Source organism: Pleurodeles waltl, chromosome 9 (assembly GCF_031143425.1).
Source record: "Pleurodeles waltl isolate 20211129_DDA chromosome 9, aPleWal1.hap1.20221129, whole genome shotgun sequence".
In the NCBI taxonomy this organism is placed as follows: Eukaryota; Metazoa; Chordata; class Amphibia; order Caudata; family Salamandridae; genus Pleurodeles; species Pleurodeles waltl.
The window spans coordinates 1,046,801,249-1,046,825,965 of NC_090448.1; the positions used below are offsets into that span (position 1 = coordinate 1,046,801,249).

The 24,717-nt window shown below is 42.5% G+C and overlaps 1 protein-coding gene across 7 annotated transcripts in view; it reads right to left on the reverse strand.

The window, feature by feature from the left end:
- Window positions 1-24,717, reverse strand: part of GNG2 (G protein subunit gamma 2) — a 237,304-nt gene that overhangs the window by 9,897 nt on the left and 202,690 nt on the right. For all 7 annotated transcript variants that reach the window (XM_069208642.1, XM_069208637.1, XM_069208640.1 and 4 more), the window contains one exon: window positions 13,873-13,987. In XM_069208642.1, coding sequence (XP_069064743.1) covers window positions 13,873-13,959 — 87 coding nt within the window. In that variant the 5' untranslated portion in view covers window positions 13,960-13,987. The remainder of the gene's footprint in view (window positions 1-13,872; window positions 13,988-24,717) is intronic.

Here is a 24,717-nt window from a genome sequence, read left to right on the forward strand (position 1 = left end):
AGTCTACTAGTCTTTACTGTGGATGCAAAATATACTTTTGCCTTTTTTTATGTGCTCTTCTTTGATTAATTTGAATAATGTTTTCAATGAACTGCATATTGCAGTAATGGGAAGTCAGCATGGCATACAAACAAGTGCACACTGGTACCCATATTCTATACTGTTTAGTCTGGGCCATATCATGAGATCTGTAATCTCTCATTCAAACTGTGTACAAGAGATATTATACCCTTAAAATAGTTTGCTTCTTATGACACAACAAAGAATCTATCTTTTCAGTATTGCTGGCATTCTGTACTTTTTTTTGAATTTCCAAACAAAAGTTATGTGACATCAAGAGATAGTGATTTATGTACAGTAGGGTATTTAGTTTAGCTTGGAACCTCAATAGAGCACATAATATGTGCATCTGTTTTTGAGTGAGAATCTGCAAAAAACAAGCAGAAAACCTGCAGGATTTGGTGTAAAAATTCAGATATTTGTATGCTATTTCACATTTATTCCACATTTGTGAGTTATTGGCACCTGACCCCCAGTATGGTAATTATATCCACTTTGCAATGTGCCTCATTGGTCCTCATTAGAAGTTTTTCGGAGTACGGTGGAGCATTTACCACACATGTTAAAGATAATGTTAATTACAGTGTAAGCATTTTTTTGTGGATGAAGTGCTATAGATTAACATGTTCTGCACACTCCTGCCATGTAGTTTTGAACTTGTACTATTACAACTTGTTTTTCTTCACAGAAGTCTTTTGAGTCACAATGTCTCTGTGACTCCTCTGGTTGTGGATGCGGATAGGCTCTGACTCCGTTTTTAGACGCTTTTTTCACCCAATGAGTGAAAGTAGGAATGGAGTAGCGAGCAGACAAGAATACCATCTATGCGTACAAAGAGAAAATAGTATTAAGTGAAAGACATCTATGACAAGATACTGTCTTCTGGGGAGCAGGAGGCATTTATGAATCTACAGCACTACATGAAACAATCAAATGGTTACAAGGTGAGTAACACAATCCGTTCGAAGCATGTCTGTCTTTAGATACACTAGCTCGGCATCAACTGTAAGGCAGTACTACCCTAAGCCCGTAAGTGGAGGCTAGCCAGTGGATGCTGCTGAGTCCTAAGGGCAGTTTGACCAACTCTAGCTTGTTGCCTGGGAAGAATGTCCACACAATAATGCTTTGTGAATGTGTGCGGAGTGGACTATATAGCAGCCATAAAAGTGTCTACTATGAGTATGCTCACTAAAAACGTTATAGTAGCTCCCTGTTTGCAGGTGGAGTTTGGCTTGGGGTGGGAATGTAGGGTTCTTTTTGCTTTTGCGTAACAGGATTGGATGCACTTGTCAATAGCAACACCACAAAATAAAATGATGGACGGAGTGTTTAAACTTTTCAAACACCCACCCCCAGTCACAGACCTGGGTTTAATCCAGCTTTATTTTGCTCACCATGTCACCTCAGTTTGGACTCAGACACAGGCAAATCAGTCCCCATGGGAGCAGTCCAGCCCGAACTGCCAGGCCAGGTCCTCCATGGACAGGAAACAAGCATCCTGGGACCCATTTTGGGGTATCACCCCTCATCAGCTGGGCTAGCTTGAATCCAAGTGGCACAGCAAGCATGGGACCCATGTCTGGGCATACCCTAGCCACTTATGTTGCACATAGCAACACCACTTGTCAATCCACCTGTCAATCCCTGCTTTAGAAATGGCCTTGCCTTTATGAGGCTGCAAAAAAGCCACAAACATTTATTGCATTTTGAAAAAGTATATAGGGCCTGATTAAGAGTTTGGAAGACGGGGTTACTCTGTCAAAAATGTGATGGATATTCCGTCCACCATATTACAATTCCATTATATCCTATGGACTTTGTAATACGGCAGACAGGATATCCATCACATTTGCTTTGGTTTTGTTTGAGAAGGTCTGGCCTGTTGGACAGCTCTTTGTGGGGGGCAATGGGCATTTCTAGAAGGGTTGAGAACCATGGTTGTGTTGTCTGGTCCACATTAGAGCCACCAGGCTGAGGGTAAGGGATGTTTGTTTGAGCTTCCTGGACATGTAAGGAATCAATGAGAGATACCTGATTAATTCATCCACAAAGCATTGCTCATGGACTGAGGATGTAGAAGCCTGGCAGCAAAATTCGGGCATTTTGCGTCTTTGTGTGTGGTGAAAAGTGCTATGTTTGGGGTGCCTCATCTCTGGAAGTAAAGTAGCATTTGAGGGTAGATTTCTCACTCATGGACTTGTTGCTGCGTCATGCTGAGCAGGTCTTTGAAGTCGCTGCCCACTCCTGGAAGATACTCTGCCAGGTAATGAACTTAGTGATGGATTTGCTGCATAATGGCCAATAGTTGAGGGGAGTGATCGCCTCCTTGCTTTTGTATATAGAAAATGGCAGTCAAGTGTGGATCCCGACTACCTTGCTTTGAATCTGCTGAAGAATGGCTTTGAGCGCTAGATAAATGGCTAACAATTCTAAGTGGGTGATGGGGTGGCCACATAACCTGCACTGTCATGTCATTGAGTTGTGCTCCCCAATTGACTAGAGATGCATTAGTGGTGATGGTCACCTGCAGAACTAGGTCTAAAAAGGGCCTGCACTGAAACAAATTGTTGCTGTTCCACCACTGTTCCACCACTACAGAGAGCAATGGGTGCTGGTCTTTACCAACACTAGATCTTCCAGCTGTTCCTCCTCTTGTGACCACTGGCATGTAAAGCATTCCTGAAGTGGGCATATATGTAGTCTGGCACAGGGCACTATAGCAGTGCACAAAGCCATCATACCTAGAAGGTGCATTACAATGTGAAGTGGATGGAGGGGCTGAAAAAGATGGAGAAGCTGATTTAATGCCTTTTGATTGCCTTTGGAGGCTAGGGAAGGCTTTGCTCACTACGGAGTTGAATACTGATCCTAAGAAGGGTTGAATTTGAACCAGCTCCAAGTGCGCCTTGGTGACATTCGCTATGAACCTATGGCTGAGCGGAGATTGTGGCCTTGGTGTCGGTTACGCATTCCTATCCGCTTGAGCTGTTGATCAGCCAATCGTTGAGGTAGAAGAAGACGTGAGTTCCATCCCTCATGAGGTGAGCAGCTACCACCCCGTGGAGCAGTGGTGATGCTAAAGGCTAATACTTCCACTGGTTATGTTGACCACTTACCCTGAAGTGGAGGTAGTAGGATGGATTGAGATGGGAAAGTTAGTGTCCTTCAGGTCTGGTGTGGCCATGAAGTCGCCTAGCTGCAATAGGGGGATGAAATCCTGTAAGGTGACCATTTGGAAATATTCTGACAGGATGCGTCTGTTGAGATTACTGACGTGAGGATTGGTCAGAGAGATCCATCCTTCTTTCCTTCTTGGAAAAAAGGAACTATAGGGAGAGGACACCTTTGTCCTGATGTTGATGGCTCTATGATTCCTTTGACTAGGAGCTCTTGAATCTCCTTGTAGTAAAGTGAGATGATCTGGGCTTTGGCTGTGAGTGCGAGGTGGGATGTTTGGTGGGGTTAAAATTAGCTTGAGCAATCTTCTCCCAAATGGGGAAGAAATCCTTTACGTTTCCCCGACATGTGATCGGGGTAGAGGAAAAATCATATCTTAGAGGTAGATGCTCAGTGCCATAGCCATGGGGGTGCCGGGCAGGGCCGGCCCAGCATATATGAGTGCCTGCACCCTCTAAATCTGAGTCCTGTGGGCTGATTAATGAGCCTTCCAAATATTTTGTATTTTGAATTATTTTTTAATTCAGAAGATGAGTTGTTGACTAATAAATTACAACATGTATTGCTTTGCTGGAGCTCTCTCTAGTGTGTTCTGAGAAGCTTCTGTGGAGGTGCAATGAATGTGCCTGAAGCTTTGTCTCTTCATGGTACTGACTGCAGACAGTGTGACGTCATGCCTACAGTCAATCATTCTGTTACGGCGGTACCAAGGTGCTTGGCAGGAGCTTCCTCAAGTGCTTCTGCACACTGCACGTGCCAGAGCTTTCCTAAATCGAGTAGCGCACAGCAGTACAGTGCTCGTATGTTGCATCCTGGGCTGGCGCTGTGCAGTCCTGTTCTAGCCAAAATCCCTGACCCTTTATCTTTCTGACTTTTCCTATTCATTGTCCAAATTCTACCCTTGTACTAATATCTCCCTACCCACTCTTTGGGTCAGCCATCGAATCCTTTTTCCCTTGAATTGATTACTCAGCATCTACTCTTTTTCCTCACTCTCCTCAAGCTACCCAGCTTCACCCTTCCCCACCATCCCTTTTTCAGACTCCCCTGCTGCCAGGCTTGATGTAGTTTTTCCCAATCATCCAGCCTCTTCCATATTTGAAGACTTTCATCTACAGGTTCTGTTTAATTTTCCTGAACCACTGCTGCAGCTTTGCGCTGTCCCTTATTTAGACTCCAGTCCTTTTAACCATATCCTAGGCTCTCCCCTTTGTACAGCATTTTATGAGACCCCAGGTTTGCAATTTGCATCATCTGAAACCCAGACTCTTAACTTTTGTTCACTCCCCATTTGCATGCCAACTATTCTCTCTTCGTCTGGCTCCCAAGCCATTATGGTATGGTATAATAGTATGTTGTGCACCTCTGTAGAGTGCAATATCACCTGTGAGGGTATCCTGGCGCTGAGCAGCTGGGGGTATAGTCAAATCTGTGGTCTATAGGTTCTACTAAAAAAGCCAGGCTTCAGCTTCTTGCAGAATCCAAGAAGTGTGGAGGTGGCTCTTATGTAGCAGCAGGGCATTCCACACTTTATGAGTGATGTTATAGAAGGCTCGACTGCCAAAACTGGTTTTCCATATGTGTGGGATGTATGCAAGTACGTTTTCACAAGCTGAGTAGTCTGGAAGGTTTGTGAAAGCAGATGTGATTGTTGAGGTATGCTGGGCCAGTGTTATGTAGTGTCTTGAAAGTGTGGATGAGGAGTTTGAAATGTGCTTGTTTGTGTATGGGGCCAGTGGAGTGATGTGAGTGTGGTTTGGGAGGTTGAGAGTGATTCTGGCCATGGAATTTTGAATGGTATGCAGCCCTTGGGTTAGTTTTTTGTGGATCCTGGCACATAGGTTGTTCCTGTAGCACAACTTGCTTTTGATGAGGGCATGTGTGACGATTTTTCGCGTGCTGATTGGAAGCAATTAAAAAATCTTTTTCAGCATCATCAGGATATGGAAACATGAGGCGCTTGCAGCATTGACTTGGTCGTTCATAATGAGTTTGGTGTTAATGAGGATCGAGAGTTTCTTGGCAACGGTCCTAATTCTGTTGGCCACCAGATGAAGTCCTATGGTAAAGTGCATGTCTCAAAGATCACAATTTCAATCTTTTGGTGTGCCGATTCAGACAGTTGGTCTTTTTAACTGTCTTCTTCCAAAACAACTGCTATCCCTTCCAATACATGCCCTTGGCCTTTACTCGGACTGTCTCCAATTCATTCTAACCTGCCCTGTTCCCACGCACCCCCAGTACTCAACCTCTCACCTTGCCCCTCAATCCCTAGCCTCTCAAACCTTTTCTAGCTCTCCTACATCTGTCTCTTTCCCTAATTGGTCAGCCTCTTTCCGTTCTCCCGCTTTCCTTCTCCTTGTTTGCCTGTCTGCCTATCCACCCACTCCCAGCATCTTCCCTTCCCAAATCCTGTACTCTTTAACTTCAGTCTCTCCCTTACACGCTTCTTCCTGCTTGTCGGAAGTGCTTGCCCACTTCCAAATGTGCTCTTTTTTCCATACCTCAGATTTCTAATCCACTCACCCTTCCACTTCCTCTTGTTTATTTCAGCCCATCCCCAGGGTCTTCATCCTTAGTCCATCATTATCCTTGCCTCTCACTTCTTCTTGAAGTCCAGTTGTTAACATTTCCCTGGTGAATCCCAATCACTCCCACTGCCTCACCTTACTCTTCTCCTTTATCTTGTCTCTCCCCACACCCACTTCTTCTTCTTTATATTTATTTTCTTTTGTGTATTTATTTTCCTTCTCCCCCCTTTTTTGCTTATATGAGAACTATTAGGCTCCAACAGTGGTCAAGTGTGAGTTGAGTCATAACACTATATTGGTAATAGATATTATTTATGAGTTAGTAAGTCATCAAAACACCGGTCAGAATGTGGTGTTGAGTTATTTTGGACATTTAATTTACCTGAGATTGAGTTCAATAAGTATTAAAGATCATGTAATAGTATTATTCGTTCGGGGTCGAAGTATGCTGTTCTGTGCATGACGAGGGTGATTATTACCCACCTCGTATCATAAGACTGTCTAATGGTGTAGTCGTACTAAGTGAAGGTTTTTTCAGCTTCAGAAACTGTTCCTTGTAGATCGTACTGGTGATCTATAACACCGTCGATTATAGAAACGGACTATAGTCCGTTTTCTATTTTGGTTGAGTCGCGCTCCCGGAAGTCGATTTAACTTCGGCTTCGGGAACGCGATACACGCGTACTCGCTTCATGGCGTTCTTCAGCAGCAGAACGCCGGGTTGTTTCTGGCTCGGTTTTCGGTAAGTGGTATTGAAAGGCATCTCTGGACTGGTGAGGCTCCTGATTATAATTTTCAAGGTTGTAGAGGATGCATATTAAGGACGTTGTGTGCATATGTATTTATTTTTTCAATTTAGCGCATTAATGGAAGCGGCTTCTCCCTTCGCTCCTCGTACACACAGCGAGTGAGGATTTCTAAGACAGGTACTTCATGGGTTTTTTTGGGCCACATTTGGGTGACTATAAATGGATTAAATCACAAAGAGACTTCGGTGTAGTCGATATGCAATCTAATGGAATTGTTGGGCCTTTTTGTGCCTGAACAGGTGTGGAATCTGTGCACTAAACAGACATAGGGGGAACAGTAGCTAGAATTGGAAAGTATTCAATTTTGGATTTGATTTGAAATCATATGAGGTACGACTTAAAGGTGAGGAAGAGATTGAATTTGATGGATAGTTGTGTAATAGTTTTATATTTCATATTAAATACAGCACGTGGAAAATATAATTTGGTGGTTTGGAACTGGACACTAAGAATGTGTATTGGTGAAGTAGTGATTTGACTTTACTGTCGCATGAATTTGGATTCGTACGTGGTTAGGTGACTCACTTGATAATCTGGAGCACATTTTTGACTTTCACTTGGTGATACGGGCATGCTTATTTACCATAGTTACAGACACATGAAATATGCTTGCTAACGCACGGGCTTTTCTTTCCTCTTACTTTAACTTGGGGTCTAATCCATTTGAACAGAATTGGGGCACACCTTTGGATATATATATATATATATTTCATTATTTTATTATGTGGTTTGAGCATTTAGATTTTTAATTTACATAATTTGCTTATGATTTAGAGCCCTGAAGAAGTCAGTTGGGAGTTAAATATTTCCCAGGACGAAACACGTGTTGGCTCGAAGGCTTGAAGTGTATCTTTATGGACGATTGCTGTACATTGTGAAGACGTGATTCAATAAAACTTGGAATTAGATTGGACATTTTATACAATTGATGTCAATTCATATGATTTGTTTCCTTGAAGATTACTCACTAGAGTGATAATATATCTCAACTTGTGAAGTGGTTAACAGTAGGACGGGGGGCCTCACACTGTCCATACCATTTGTTTGGTTTATCATTAACCTTTAAGGGATGGGTGTTTTCCCTTGTGTAGGCACCCCGACATTATACACTCGGCCAACTTGTATCCTGAGCGCCATTCGTCCCCTGTAATTACACCCCAACAATTTTACTAAAGAAAAACCCACCCGGTAAACTGATCATCAATACTCTTGAACCCTTTGTTGATTCTTTTCACGTAGTCATCATTGCGGGCCAGGCCCCTCAAAACATATACTCCTGGCTACGTCCCTGTAGATGCTCCCTTACTAGGGGTGCATCTGCCCTGGGAGACGTTCCATCTAAAGGAGCCCCTTCCACCTTGTGGGTGATTACCCTGTTGCTCCCAATGGTAGGTCTGGACTTGGTCAGTGAAAATGGCTTTGGATCCTCCTCAACTGCTGCCTGCGAAAGGAACCCCTCCCTGAAGGAACCTGAAGGCCCCATAGGCTCAGACATTTAAGTAGCAATTATAGGCATATTGCCAGTATCCATTCAAAGGCATTACCAATCACTTGGTAGTAAATGTCAGATGACAATAATTAACGTTTGATTGAAAAAGGAAATTAAACCCTTTGTTTCTAACTCTATTGATGGCAAGCCATGCCCCAGGCTATATAAATATTTGAAACAATTGCCATTCACCCATCCATCTATGCACTCACACATTCATCTATTGATAGACTTGTCCAACCATGCACTAAATCATTTTCAAGTACTTTGTCATCCAAACATTGACTCATTCTCACATTTAGCCTTTTGCCATCCACAAACAGAGTTTTTTTCACTTACAAAATAGAGAATCCAGTAGGTCTTGACAATACATATTTTACTAATAGTGTATACCAAGAACCCTAATGTTATGCATGAAAAGCCTTTCAGTGAATTGCACCAGCTATTTATTTGTAAAAGTTCACTGTATACCTGGCCAACTGAGTATGTAGGATGCAAAGGGCACACAGGTCACAGCCTGAAGCCATGTCCAGTTTGTGATAACCACCGAAATGTTCTTGGCCATGCCCTACAGAAACAGAAAGCACACAAGATATGGCATATGGACAAACCTTATGTGTAGTGAATACATGGTAAAGTCTTAGGATATGAGAGGTGGGCACTATTTACAAGTCAGGCAGAACTGTGTGTACATAGGGTCAGAGTGAACCCAGCAGATAGCTGACATCCACCACACACAGGGGAATATAATTCACAGGGCTTGGTATAGGGGTGCCTTCTGTCAGCACAGCACATATGGCATGGCAAGGCTTGGGCCATCTACGTGCCTTCTAAGTTCTGTCATTTTAGATGTCCTCACTGATGAAGATAGGGGATGGCATTTATGCCGTTAATGACATCAATAACGGTAATATGCAATGGCAAGGAAAAAGTCAGAAGTAGTGACTTGTGGGTATTTAAGTTGTTTAAACGTTATTAACAGAATTTAAATCAATTCAGTCTGTGCGGTATTAAAACACCAAATGTGATGCATATGGAATGAGGCTATAAATCTACTTCAGGCAGATTTTTGTGTTTTACCTCCATCCAGTCAATCAATTTTTAGTTGAGTCATCCCTCGGTATGTTATTCGATATAGATTTAAAATGTATTATTTAGTTGGCAATTGTGCAGTAATACATATTCTACATTCTTATCTTTTTTTAGTGAATTCAAGTCCGGATTGATTTTATAATCTGTACTAGATTTTATGCTGAGCATCTTTCTCTTTGGAAAAAAAAACACTTAAGCTGTCCCTGCTACCACATCGCACCAGCCAGTCAATTTTAGAGAAGAGCCTGTCCTGTCTTCTTGTGGTCTAACCTGAAAAATAAAAAATGCTCTATTGTAAAGGAGGAAGCAAATCAAATAACTTTGTTGGCATGGTCTGTTAGATTCCCTTCTGTAATTGGTTGCTATTGGACTAAAACGTAGTAACACAATGCCACTATACAGTTCTGCCTGCAGCAATGATATGGGTATATTTTAGGTTTTGTATACTTTTTGGCATTCATACATTTCTTGGACTTAAGTGTACATCGAAGACGTGGGTCTGAATGCCTGTACAGTCAAAGTAGTCAGAAAATCTTTATTTCGACCAAAATATGACCATAAAAGCACCAGCATAGCATTTACCATCAAACATAATACGATTCAAGCGTTAAAACCACATTCCCCTCAAAGTGCCAATATTAAGTTAAAAAGATTAAAAAAAGAAAAAAGTCTAAAAAGCAATTTACATAAAAAATAATTACAACTCAACAGCTGCCTTTAAAAATAGACCCATTCTAAAAGAGACGTCCTGGGAAAAAACGACTGAAGGAAGAGGAGTGCTGGCCTACGCTTGGTGGTCCTTGCTTTCCGAAGTACTGGAATAAGCAGGCCGCTAGCCAAGTCTCTGTAGAACCCACAGAAGAACAAGAAGTGCAGTAACGTTTGGTCAGACAACTGGTCGCAGGGGCAGCGACAGATGGTAGAAGCATCATACTGTCCAAGAGGGGAACATAGTTTCCACCTAGTGCACCCCAAGCGGAATCTGGTAAGAAGAGACCACTCCCAAGAGCTAGAAAACCTCTCGAGGCATGGTTCAATCCCAGGACTCATTTGAATGGACAAAAACATGCCATAGGAATCCATGCTGTATAGGGCACTCCCTTGTACTAGTGCGCGTCAACAGAAACATTTCCCCAACCCATCTCTTATCCTCATTCTTAATAGATAAGGGGTCATTAAAAAGGGACAGTCTACCGACACTGGAAAAAGTGTTCTGAATTTATTGAAACCAAGGCAGTGAAGGGCCCAGCGCACACATCAAATAGTCCTCTCTTACATCCCTAATGAGAGGGGTTACTTCATTAGTCCAGATGGTGCACAATAGCAACAGAGGAGCTAGTTTGATAGTCGTCAACATAGTCTACACAAAGCTCCTCATGCACTTTAAAATGACTGCTACCAGAAGGAACACCTAGCAGCTTACCAATACTCTATTTTCCTCCAGCTGCAAGGTGTCCGTATTTGAACAGCCCCAGATCCCGGCACCATCTGCGTTTATATATCTCAATAAACGGACGAATTGGTTTATTCTCAATACACGCTGGCACATTGAAGACGGACCCTGTTACTCGCTTAAAGCACCTGTAAGCCATGCATGGGGCCCAACTCAAACTTTCATCAAATGTAACGCCTAAATAATACAAACGCACCCTCTCAATGCGGTTAGCCTTACCAAAGGTGGTGCAAGTGTTCACATTTTTGGGCTGCAAAAAATTACAAAGGTCTTTGAACGCTTAGTCTCAAAGTTAAGGTTCTCTATAAATTCCACAAAGCCCTGTCCTGAGGCCATTGGCAGTTCTGGCCGCCAACACAGTGTCATCAGCATAAAGAAGTGCCGGCACCTTCCGCCTCTTGACTCTTGGCACATCAGCACCTAAGGCAACTAAAGTAGTCTCTAACTTGTTAATGTATGAAAGAAAAATAATTGGGGCTCAACACACACCCCTGCTGGACCCCTCTGTGTAAGCTCACAAAATCGAAACATTCCCCGTGCCCCAAACCTCACTCTGGCCTGTGGGCCCCGGTGCAGCTCTCTCAAAAACTGCACAAGTCTGTTCACAGTACCTATATCGGCTAGCAAGTCTCACAACTTGTATCTGTTAACGCTGTCAAATGCGCTAGACAGATCCATAAAAGCAAGGTGGATGGAGTTATGCTTGAGTAATTTATACTTGCTGATAATAAGGTAGAGATTAGTACACTGTTCAATTGTACCCAAGCCAGGGCAGAAACCAAATTGTACTTCTGAGTAAACATTATTGTCTCTAATCCAGTTTTCCATCCTGTTTTGTAAAATACGCCCCACAATCTTCACAGAAGAATCCAAAAGGGAGGGTATGGCAATATCAGGCTGGATCCTGCCTATTCCCTTTTTTTAAACACAGGAACTATTGTCACAGACCTCCAAGACTCAGCAAACCCCCCTACACAGGAAGAATTGAAGAGATCATAAGCAAGGGAGCCCAAAACGTAATATTACCCATATATAGGTCCATCGGAACCCCATCTGGGCCAGGAGCTTTATTAGATGGGCTGTGCTGGATACCTGCAATTACTTCTTCTAAAGAAAAATAAATATCTATAGGGAAGTTAGACAAAGCAGGGGGTAACTCATCATGGGCACTTCCCTTCCAAGACATAAATACGTTGAAAGTAGTTTACCCACTCCTCTGGAGCACAATCCAGGGTTTGCCTGGATATGTCAGTCAGAGAATAGCTGTTAACCAGGTTCCCAAAGGCCCTGAAGTTTTATAGATTTATAGGCCTCAACCCGCCTTTCCCAGTGGGAATTTCTTACTTCAGCTTTCCTATTCTTTAGGTCCCTTGAATATTTTTTCCTACAATTGGCAATTTCCCCCCTGTCCCTAGGAATTTTCCTCAGAGCGAGGTGCAATTGACTACACAGCTGTCTACATATTTGGTCCAACCCGGGGGCAGTGCCCTTGTCATACATCTTAATTCCACAGTTAAAATTACTCTTATGGCCTCACCCAGCCTCACAAATGCTTTGACCACCAAGGACCTATCAATCTGCAGAGAGAGGCAGTCATAAATTACAGTCAGATTTCCTGCCACAAGTTTCTGTAAAACAGAGGTGGTATCTACGTGCCTCCATCTAGTCTACTCATATTGTCCTTAACCTTCCTAAGGCGGTAATCCACCAAAGAGCCATGATACGCCTTCCCAAGATGATTAATGAAAAGGTACAGGGCATTATGATCGCTAAAAACACTGGGGATCACTCCTCCCTCACTAATATTAGTAGAATATTTCCCTTGTGACAAACATGTAATCAGTGACAGAACACTGGTTCTACCCGTAAACATGGCAGCTGAGGAGATTGCATGATCGAGAAAATCAAAGGCATTACACAGGTTTTGACTTGCCAGGAAGAGGATGAGTACAATACCCCTTGCATCTCGCTTGTGACAAGGAGGATGCCAAACCAATTTGGAAGGCTGTAACTCAGTGAGATCCAGGGTATCCCCCCAATTTAGCAGTGAAATCCCCTGCAAGCAACAGATTGAAACAGCCACCTGAACATAGACGACTGGAGCGCAGAGTCAATACAGGAGGATAAAGCAGGAACATTCATATTACCCTTTTCAGAGAAGTCATCATTATAAAAATTCAAAATGAACATTAATGTTTATATAATGATGACTTCTCTGAAAAGAAGGGCAAGGCAGTCAATAGTTTCCCGGTGCTATTACCTTCAATGGGGAGGCAATACGCTTAGGCCAAGGTGGACACTGGAGTCATGCAGTAGGCGGACAAGTGTTTAAATTGTTTACTAGTAGAATCTTTTATGTTGCAGAAGTTTCTTCATCCCCAATCCTTTATGGTATCTATATTCTGGACATAGCCCAACAGTAATATTAATGGCAATAAAAGTGAGGTGCTTGAAAACTGAATCCAACTTCAACCCTTTCGCAAATGACTCCTTGTGTATCTGTCCCCTAGGAGACTAGCTTTTGACTCAGTCTACGTTCTATGTTGCCACTAATTAGGAAGGTTGATTCTGATAGAAATTTTTGATGTTTTGCTCCAAACAATATTAATGAATGGCATGAAATAAGCTATTTCACTTAATCAGCTGCACCTTATTTGGACATGCTGGACTTTTGTAACATCCTATGTGCCCCAATGTTGCTACTTCTCCACTCTACATTGTCTACTATCACATTAACTGCTACACCCCATGTTAATGCCAGTAACAGTAGGTGCACTGTGCAATATGTTTTCACCATGCACACCTCTCACTTAACATGGGCCAGTAGGTCAAACTACAAACAACATACTTCCAAGCATGCACTCGAAAGGGTGCTCAGACACCGAATACGACTTGAAGGGTTTCACTACTTCATCAGTGGTATTCATTTCTATATCAGTAGTGCAGTTGGACTAAACAAAAAAGCACGTTGGGCTTTTCAATAGGCGTGTAAAGCCCTATGTAAACACTGACACAAAACAATACATTGTTCCATTGAATGGATATTCATTTAGATTATGTGCACTGCGTATTACTTTCTGTGTTGGGAACAAAACACACACCTTTTTCCAAATCGCTTATTGGCTCATTTAACATGGTGTGAACTACATGTGCAGGTTCAAGTCTCACTATAGCAGTTTTCATCAGGTTTCACATTTGGTCTTAAAATGTTCTCTGATCTGGTTGAAGGACAAGTGCACACATTGTGCCCAACGGGTTTACCTTTATTCTGTCGATGTTGGCCTCCATTTTCAGTTGCTCCACCAGTTTCCTGGCCTGTGCTATGCTTGCTGTGTTATTGCTGGCCATCTGAGGGCTGGTGCTGTTTCTAGCTGAACTATAAAATAAAAATAGAATTCCAGCAGTTAACAAGTGCTTTATTAAATGTATTTGCTGTAGGGTGATATTTTCCTACTTGCTGCGAACATGCAAGGAACCAGTTACTTACCTGTAACAATGGTTGTGCAGCTTGACACTCTCGCACATTCACAACTGTGCATTATTCTGCCACCTAGTGGTTGAGTCAGGAACTATTTTTATTTAACATAGTTTTTCTCCTGGGCATCAACCTAGGTGGAGTCGGAAAGAATCACTATGACGTTGATCCCAACCTTAAAATGTCCCAATACATTTATATGACACTAAGGAGGTGAGAGGGTCACCTGTCAGTCTAGAAACGTACCAAGCTGCAAAACCATTGTTACATGTTTGTAACTGGTTCCTTCACAGGCTGAATATTTTCTAGATTGACATGCTGTGCATTGAGTACTTAAGAATGTTTTCTCCTTGTGGAAGATGGTTGACAGGGGAGTGCAATCAAAATGTTGCCGCAGGTTTTAGTGGGCCAGTACTGTCTGACCACTAAGTCCTCCCTATGGGTATGCATTTATATACAATAATATTTTGTGAAAGTATGAGTAGATGACCATGTTGCTGCCATACATATGCCAGTTAGAGATACATTAGCCATGAAAGCCAGAGTTGTTCTATTCATCTCATAGAATGCCTTTTGACTTAACTTCTATTGTCTTATTTAACAACTTGCAACATGTCTAAATGGTTTGTAGTATTCATATGGCAATGTTTCCCTTAAATGACGCTCCCCCCTAGACCTAGGGGTGGAGGGCACGTGACACAAAGAACTACATATTTGTTCTGATTTATTTTGTCTCTTACATGTCAAACATGATGGACCAACTCACATCTAGCATTTTGAGTGACCTTATAGCTGCATTTGTTGTTTTTGAAAGAAGGGTGTTAATTGTAGGGTTTGTGAATCTACCTTGGGTACAAACTTTGGATGGGTCCTCATAACTATATTGTCTTTCTGTATTATCAAAGACCATGCCTGCATTGCTCTAAGTGATAGAATGGCTATTAAAAAGTATCTTTTAAATTAAGATGTTTAAGAGAAGCATTGTGCATTGATTCAAAAAGCGCATTTAGTAGTCCTGCTGTGGAGTCGCATGTAGAGGGTATTTTTTTTACTGCATTGAGGAAATGTTTGAATAGAGGTACTGAGCACATCTGGGTTTGCCGGTTTCCCTTGGTTGAAGCTGCAAGAGCTAATAAGTGAGACATAACTGATTTTACATCATCAAACATTTGAGATATCTGACTAATGCAATGTAACAACTTAGCTGATCTTGGAAAGTTGTTCCGAGAACACCAATTAAGGTATTTTAACTCTTTTAGTGCACTACACTTTCTTGTAGATGATACTCATGCTGTGCCTTTTTATAATGTTCATACACTTCTCTGGAAGGTTAAGGCAATTGAATCAATATATTTCTACAGCCATGCTAATAGCTATAGTTTTTCTGGATCTGCGTGGCGTTTTTTTTTCCTTTTGAATTGTTAGCACATCTTTTTGTGTTTTTTATTTTTTTTCCCTAACAATAACATTATGTTTTACCATTTGAAATTCATAACATGTGTAGCTATCTCTATACCACTAATAACTTAAACACGTTGGATACTTTGTAAGTCTCTGTTACTATTTGGATAAGAGGAATCAATGTATATGTGTATGTAAACATTTAGCAAAGTTTATCAAAGTCCACCCCACCCCAACCCCACCCCAGACACCGGACTGAAGAGCCTGGCTTCGAAAACCTGCCATTTTTAGGTCACAGCCTAGTCTGGTTTGCTAGAGACAACTTCTGGACTATCAGAAAGTTGACCTCGGAATGCATTCCGGTTGCTGACTACCATTCACTTTGTGGTTTGTAACTCACACTTTCTGGCTTTCCATTTGCTGGCTTTATTTGCTTTAGGCTCTCCAGGTTTAGTTCATCCCTCCTGTTGCCTAAACCATGTTTTCTGTATTCTTCCCCAAACTCGCTTTTGGTTAACAGATTTTTAATTCTTGTTATTATCTTGTCAAATTTGCTGTGCATTTAAGGATCAAGGTCAAATGTAAGGCGCTGTCTTCCAAGCATGCTTGTTTACTTTTCTTTCTCTAACTTCAAAGTGAGAGGATTTATGCCACAATCTTGCTGGATACTGGGAGTAGGAAAGAGATTTTTCTAGCGCACAACAACATTGAAATGAACTGTGTAAGTATTATAGAATACATCAGAATTATGAACGCACAAATGAAGCACAATTTTTGTTATTTCTGAACTGTGTAAGTATTATAGAATACATCAGAATTATGAACGCACAAATGAAGCACAATTTTTGTTATTTCTGAAGTGTTCTGGAAACAGATACTTTAATAGGATCAAAACAAATCATTAAACTAAGTGATGCAATTTCCACACATTTTCATCTGCGCACTTTATAGTTGTATTAGTAAAACTGTATGTCTGTGTAAATGTAATGGTCATTTCAGTTGAAAATTTGTTGTCTGTAATGGTAGTGTGCTACCACGCCATGAATACTCCATTCTACGCCGCTCCACTCTACTCTGCACCACTCCCCACCACTGCATTCTACTCTGCACCACTCTACTTTACACCACTCCATGCCACTGCCCTTTGCACCACTCCCCTGTATGCCACTGCACTCTTTGCCACTTCACGCTACTTCTCTGTATTCTATCTTGTACCACTCTACTCTATGCTAATGCATTCTTCGCCACTCTACTGACCACCACTGCACTCTTTGGCACTGCAATCTACACCTCTCCAGTATAGGCCACACCAATCTGCTCTGCACAACTCCACTCTAATCTACTGTACTCCACGCCACTCTGCAACACTGCACTTTATGCCACTGCAGCCCATGCCAACACACTCTACGCCAATGCACTTTACCATGTAACACTCAGTTCTATGCCAGTGCACTCTATGCCAATTTATTGTAGGCCACTCTAATCTACTCTGCACCACTGCACTCTACACCACTTTACTCTGTGCCCTTACACTCTATGGCACTCTACACAATTATACTCTACCATGCACCACTCCACTCTTCACTACTTTACTCTGCTCTGAAACAGTCTACTCTACACCAATTCACTCTATGCCGCTCTACCCCACTCTGTGACACTCCACTCTATGTCACTGCACTCTATGCCACCCTACTCATAACCACTGCACTCTACACAATGCACTCTACTCAGCAACACTGTACTCTACACTACTGCTCTCTACGGCACTACCCCACTCTACACAACTGCACTTTGACACTCTACTATGCAACACTGCACTTTCTGCCACTGAACTCTAAATCACTCTACTCTGCGCTATTCCACTCTATGCCACTGCACTCTAGGGCACTATACTCTACACTGCACCACTCTGTGCAACTCTGCTCTGCACCACTCCATGCCACTGCACTCTATGCCACTCAACTGTACTCTGTACTCTACGCCACTTCACTCTATGCCACTCAACTCTAATCTGCGTCACTGCCCTCTGCATCACTCAGCTCTATGCCACTCCAGTCTGCACCACTCTATGCCACTCTTCTCTATGCCAATGCACTCTACACCACTGCACTCTGTGCCACTGTACTCTGTGCCACTCTACTGTGCGCCACTGCACACTATGCCACTCCACTCTGCACCACTCCACTCTAGCATGCATCACTCTAATCTGCACCACAGCATTCTACAAGGCTGCATTATACACCACCAAATTCAATGCCACTGTACTCTACGCCACCATACTCTGTAACAGACTACACCAATGGACTCTACACCAGTCTACTTTAGTCTATGCCACTCCAGTTTCTGCCACTGTACATGAACCCACACTATTCCACTCCAATACACAACTCTCTCTGCCACTCTACTCTACACACTCTACTCCACTCTTCGCTATTCCCCTCTATGACACTCCACACCACTCTCCTCTGTGCCACTGACTTTTAGCCATGCTGAACAGCAGCCACACTGGTGAACAACATGGCTAAAACACAATGGCAAAGCCAATACCCCTTGCATAGGTGAGACCTGTTGGCTTTGCCAATTCTTGTTTGTTTTATCTTCATGCAAATTCTACATTTGCTTCCCCCCTGTTTTGAGTATGTTATCTACTACAGACTGTTTCAGCTCTCTTTGTGGGAGGTGCTTTATCTGTGCAAGCATTCAGCTTGAATTTTGTCTACCCACAGTACGTGATTTGCCACAAAGGAAATGTTTCTGATGTCTTCCCACCTCTTAATGTCCTATACTAACTTCAGTAGGAGATATGAAATTATGCCCCATATTTCTTGAGCTCAAATATCACAGTTGTGTTGTCAATCAATACTTGTATTTCCTTGGCATTTTGAGTTGTGTATTTAAATTTGGATAGCTTTTAGAGACAGAAAATGTGTCTTTAGTTCTAGGTAATTGATGTGTTTGAGTGCTCCTGGAGGACCACAGCATCTTTTGTATGTCCATATGTGCACCCCAGCCCATGTGTGCTATGTTCACTGTTATGATGGTCTTCAGCACTGGTGTTCTAAAAAGACTGCCCTACGGCATATTGATATTGGTCACCATTTCTGTTCTGTGTGCACCTTCCTTGTAACCATCACTAGATTCTCAACCCCTCTCCTGCATTTATGACTGTTGGGTGTTTAACCATTCCTGACTCGTCTCATATGTAGTGTTGAAGTTGTGATCATATTAATACGTGATGCCATCATACTCTTCAGTTTCATCACATATCTCACTGTCAGAAACTGAGACTTCTGGTAAAGGTGAATCTGTTCTTGCAGTGTTTTTACTCTCATTGGTATGGGATTGGTTTTTGCTCCATCAGTATTCACTTATTTTTTTAATAAGTTTTTATTGAGAGAATATTTCATTTTAATGCTGAAAAACATCAACAACACATATGGTTAAATATAACAGCACTAACAGGTAAGGAACATACCCTGCAACACAGTGAGCCAGAATGCATTCATCATTAACATCATTATAAAACAGAGCATAAAAGGGAAATAAGTTAGATTTGGTTATACTCTGTTGCTCCTTCAATTGTATGGGTCCCAGTGACCAAGGTGTGTGTGTGTGTTTGCAGGGGTACCGTCTGACAGGTGTAGAAGGTAGTTCCTGAGGCAACCCAGATAGCTGGTCACATCGGTCACAACCATGTCCACTTGGTGTGGAGGAAGTCATACTATCCATGCAGTGGATGTCTACAAAAAATGCATAATTGGGTAGATGAGTGAATATAGAGATAGAGCCACTGCATTACAATTAATCAAACAATGGGGTGCAAACAGAAGAAAGGTACCACATCAGAACCTATCCTGGCCTTTATCTGGAGGGAGGGTGAGGAAATTCGATTTTTAATACGATCGTATCGACCCGCCATTTTGTGGCCCGCCGCCATTTTATGTTGCCTTCACTCAGGCAGCACAGCGAACGAAGTCCATTCTGCCTTTTCTGCTTATTCTGCAACATGGTGTTCAAAACAGCCTTCTGCCTCTATCTTTACAAGGCTGGTATTAAGGTCTGACCGAGTACACTAATCCCTGTCTGGTTTTCTAATCCTTGTTTCAACTATCTGTAGGCTCACACTATTCTCCGCCGATCTTATCTTATCGTCTGGCCTTCGCTGTCCTTTGCTAGTATTCTCTCATTTCACAACTGTCCTCCAAACGCACACAAACTTATCGCACCACATGCAACTTCGTTGTGGATCGGTTAATGAATTAGTTCAAGGGAGGGGTGACAAACACAGCTGGAGGGGAGGCAACCTTAAGTCACTTGATACTTTGTTCTGTCTTGTTTTCCGACATTTCTATTGGCTCTGTTCTATCTTTACATTATTCTTACTGGCTCCTTTCTATGTGTTCTGGGAGTGTATGTAGTTAATAAATGTTTTTATACGGTATATAAGATTGTGCGCCACAAAGTAAAGTGGCAGTCTCCTGAGAACATACCTTGTGTACTTCTTGGACAACTGTACTAGCTGCAGCTAATAAAATCTGATCTTTTACGCCTGACAGAGTGTCCCGTGTCTCTGTTAGTTGAGGCAGGTGAATCCAAGGAGATTTCAGGCGTACCCTGCGCCGCCAGGCCCATAAGGTTCTGGTTCTTCAACTGGCGCCCAACGTGGGGCGGCTTCAGCGGTACCGGTTCTGCCTGAAGGTCGTGAGGAACCCCGCAGGAAAATTCTGGAGGAATCGCGAGCCACGTCAAGCGACCCCTGTATGTCGAAGTGGTCCGAAGGTCTTTTTCAGCGCGGTTACTCCTTCCTGACGGCTACTGACGACTGCTGCCCTGACTGCCGTCCTGCCTTGGCCCTTTCTTTGATGATGTATGGTAAAGCGAGACGATAGACGGGCCTCTGTTGGTGTAAGAAGACATCCTTAGTTAAGTATTTGGTGGGTCGCGCCCACAAATTTTGGTCTTTGTTTTGTCCTTAGGTTCTTAGATTTGGCCATTGCAGTGGCCAAAGCCGAGGGGTAAGTGCATTTGTGCTGTGTAAACTGAAAGTTTTACCCCCTTGATGTTTGTGAACAGCCAGTAAAAATCGTGAGATGTCTGGTCTGACTAAGTTTGGAAAACTTTGTTGCTTTGGTTGTAATAGGGACTCCCAGCTTGAGGACTCCTGTCCGATTCCTTCGGTTGGAACTCCCACATATGAGCTCTATTCTAAACATGGTGTTGGTCCTATTGCCTTTAATAAGACATGGACCCGATATACAAAGAAAGATGGTGTTTTAAAATGGCCAGAAAATGGTAGTTTCGAAACTGATGTGCTAGATAATTTAGAAGCAACGTTATTTAAAAGAAAAGCCCCGCCGGCAATGTTTGACTCTTTTCGCCTTTGGCGTAAGGAAGCCAAACAGAGAGAAATTAAACAAGCGAAACGAGATAGGAAAACACAGGGAATGACGATTATACAGGCTGCTCAGCAATTCAAAGATGATGAAATAGATAATGCAATGGAAATTTCAGACAGACAGCATCGAATGGCAATAGATAAATGCTATCCGACGTTGCCTATCTCTTCCCTTGATAAAAGAAAAGATTTTGAGGAAGATTCCTTAATGTCCCACTTATTGAAATTGCCTCCGCCCTATGTACAAGGTGCTAATGCACCCCCGATGTTACAGCCTGTTCAGCCGCCAGTTGTGCTTCCGCCTGCTCCAGCTTTTCCACATTTGCCTCCTCAAGTATTGCCTATGCCAGCTTTGCCTTTAACTCCTTTGCCTTCTGCTCCTTTGGCAATTCCTAATGCTCCTTTAGTTAATTCACCTAATACCTTGTCCCCTATCCTTATGTCAAATTCTCCATCTACGCGTAAGCGATTTACCGATACTGTCTCTGGTCTCTTATCACCTTTCTTTGAAGCTTTAAATGTGTCTCCAGCTTTTTCTCGAAGACAGTCTCGTAGTCAATTCCCAGACTCCGAAGAGCGAGAAAAATTGGACTCACTTGCTTGTAGATGGATCAAGAAGGGTCCCCAATATAGTACGTCTGATATTATGTCCACCTTTCTGCAATGGAATGCACCTACGCAGAGATATGTTTTTAAAGTTATGTGCGATACTCTCGCTAAAGAATGGGAGGATATGAATTTGGGTTCGGTCCCACAGGATCTGTTAGATGTTCAGGCTGACTTTGACAAAGGACTTATTGTGGGTCCTAAGGTTGAAAACGCTGTCAGAACACTTATTTCTTTCAGATCCCTATTGTTCTCACAGACTTTTCCTGATTCTGATCCTTCAGTTAGGACAGCACTGAAAAACTATCCCATGAGAGAGGTTTCTCCAATATGGAAGGAAGAAGTTGCAGCAGCAGGTGCTAATCCAGCTATTCCTGCGCATTTTCAGCGCATATGGATACATGTCCCCTGGAAAAGGTCTGAAGTTTTAGCACTTAAACAGTCACTACCAGATTCACGCAAAAATCCTGCTGGTTACTATAAAGAGTTGTCGCAAACAATTGATGCATGTACTATGAATCTAGCAGATATTGACATGTTGATGGGAAATGTAGTTCCACAGACAATATGGGCTAAAATTCGTAGAGAGGATCACGCTCAAGAATTAGGCGGCGATTGGAACGCTATTATTGCCGCAGATAGAGGTCAAGTAGGTGGTGCAAAGCCCGACGCTTTGATCTCAGAACTCCCTGGTAGGATTATTACATTAATGAAAACAATGATGCCTGCTTTGAGAGTTAATTGGGATAAGCTAGCAGCATGTAAACAAAAGAAAGATGAAAGTGTTTCCGATTTCTTTACCCGATTTGAGGAGACATTCATTGATCACAGTGGTCAAGATATGGCTACAGAAGGGGGACAGCGATTATTTGTGGATAAGTTCGTATATAACTTGCTTCCTGAACTATCACACAAGCTAAAAGACTCCGAGAGTTCATGGGCAGTTTCTTCTTCCGCCCAGATATTGGCTACTGCACAATATTATGAAAATAGAGACAAAGAAGAAAGGGAAAAACAAGAGAAAAAGACGAAAGAATTAAAAACTAAAGTTCTCTTGCAACAGGCTTATCCTCCTCGTTATGTTCAGCCTCAGTTTCAACAGCCTCCGCAGTTTCAGAGGTTGTATCAAAAGCCTGAACCATTCATTCCAAGACCTTTGCTAGGTCCCAATCAATGTGCTTATTGTAGGGAGGAAGGTCATTTTAAGAACAGTTGTCCGGCATTGTTGCAGCGTAATGGAACAACATCTGCTTCACGAGGTCGTGGTGGTTCTCAGTCAGCAAATAGAGGTAGAGGTCGAGGTGTGTTAACCCAAGGGCAGCGTTCTTTTGTTCCTCCAAATTCCGGAAATTACTTTGACCAGCAAAATGTTAGGTCTACACAGTATTACAGTGAGGATCAGTATATTGAAGGAGGGAATGAAAGTCTTCATTTTGAATAGGACAGCCATGGACAAAGTAAGGGGGTTACGTCAATTCCAGTGGATCAGAATGGACCTTATGTTAATGTCACTACAATGGGTGTTTCAGAGCCATTTCTTTTAGATACTGGTGCCATGAGAAGCTCTATCATTCATTCTAAACTCCCTGGCGCACCTTTGTCTGGCTTAACGAATGTATCTGTAGGATTTTCTGGCGCCCCTGTTCGCAATCCAGTTTCTTGCCCTTTGCCTGTTTCAATAGGCCCTTATGATTTAGAAGCTCCACTTCTTCTGACGAATGGTTGTGGTGAAAATCTGTTGGGTTTAGATCTATTAAAAAGAATGCATGCTACGATATATTGTTCACCTTCTGGTGTATACCTCACTTTAGGACAGAAAATGACTAGTCCAATGTACTTATCAAAAGATCAATTCCCACCTGAATTGCTTTCTCTTCCCGAAACGCTTTGGGCTACGGGTCCGAATGACGTTGGTTGTCTTGAGATCCCACCTTATGTTGTTACTCTCAAGCCCAATGCTGAAATGCCACGTATTCCGCAATACAGAATCTCTACTGAAGGTGAGAAAGCACTTCTGGAAATTGTCCATGATTTGATTCAGAAGGGTGTGGTTGAGGAAACGAGAGGAAATACATGTAACAGTCCTGTTCTTCCGGTTCTTAAACGCACTGATCCTTCTCAGCCTCCTGTTTATCGTTTTGTAATTGATCTTCGGGAGGTAAACAAGATTGTCGTACCGCAGTTTCCTGTAGTCCCAGATATCACTGCTCTGTTGACGATGATACCTTCTACAGCGACTTGGTTTTCAGTTATTGATTTAAAGAATGCTTTCTTTAGTATTCCCATCGCCGAAGAGAGTAGAGATATTTTTGGTTTTTCCCTCGGAGGCCGAAGCTTCCGGTTTAAACGCGCACCTCAAGGTTATTGTGAAAGTCCCTCTGTTTACAGTCAAGCTCTAAAATGTCATCTTGATGCTTTTTCCTTACCGTCCGGTGCCGCTCTCATTCAGTACATGGATGACTTATTAGTTGCCGCTGATTCAGAGGAGATTTGCAAAAACGTGACCGTTGCACTGTTGCGTCATTTGTTTGATCTGAATCACAAGGTTTCCCCTTCTAAATTACAATATGTCTGTCGCGAGGTGACTTATTTGGGTCATCTCTTGTCAAAGGAGGGACGACGATTGACCCCCGAACGAATTCAGGCAATTGCACAAATGTCAGTCCCATCCACACAAAGAGAGGTACGTGCCTTTTTGGGCATTACTTCTTATTGTAGACAGTGGATTCCGAGTTTCTCTTTATTGGCTAAACCACTGTTGGCGCTAACTTTAAAAGATACGCCTCAGCCTCTTCCGTGGACTGACGAGTGTCAGAAGAGTTTTACTGATTTGCGTATTGCTTTGTGTTCTGCTCCTGTATTGGGTACTCCTGATTACAGTAAGCCCTTTACGCTCTATGTCCACGAAAGAGAGGGTTGTGCATTGTCAATCTTAACGCAGCGTTTTGGAGATCAACAGCGACCATGCGCATATTTCTCAGCTACGTTAGATCCAGTAGCTAAAGCATTGCCTAGTTGTCTTAAGGCGACAGCGGCAGCAGCAATTTCTATTCGACAGTCTGCTGGAGTAGTGCTAGATAATACTCTCATTGTTATGGTGCCACATGCAGTGGATATTTTACTAAATAGGACAAAAACGCAGCATCTTACGAGTGCTCGGTTGTCCGGATATGAGCTGACGCTTTTGGCTAGTCACATACACATCAAACGATGTAATACCCTGAATCCA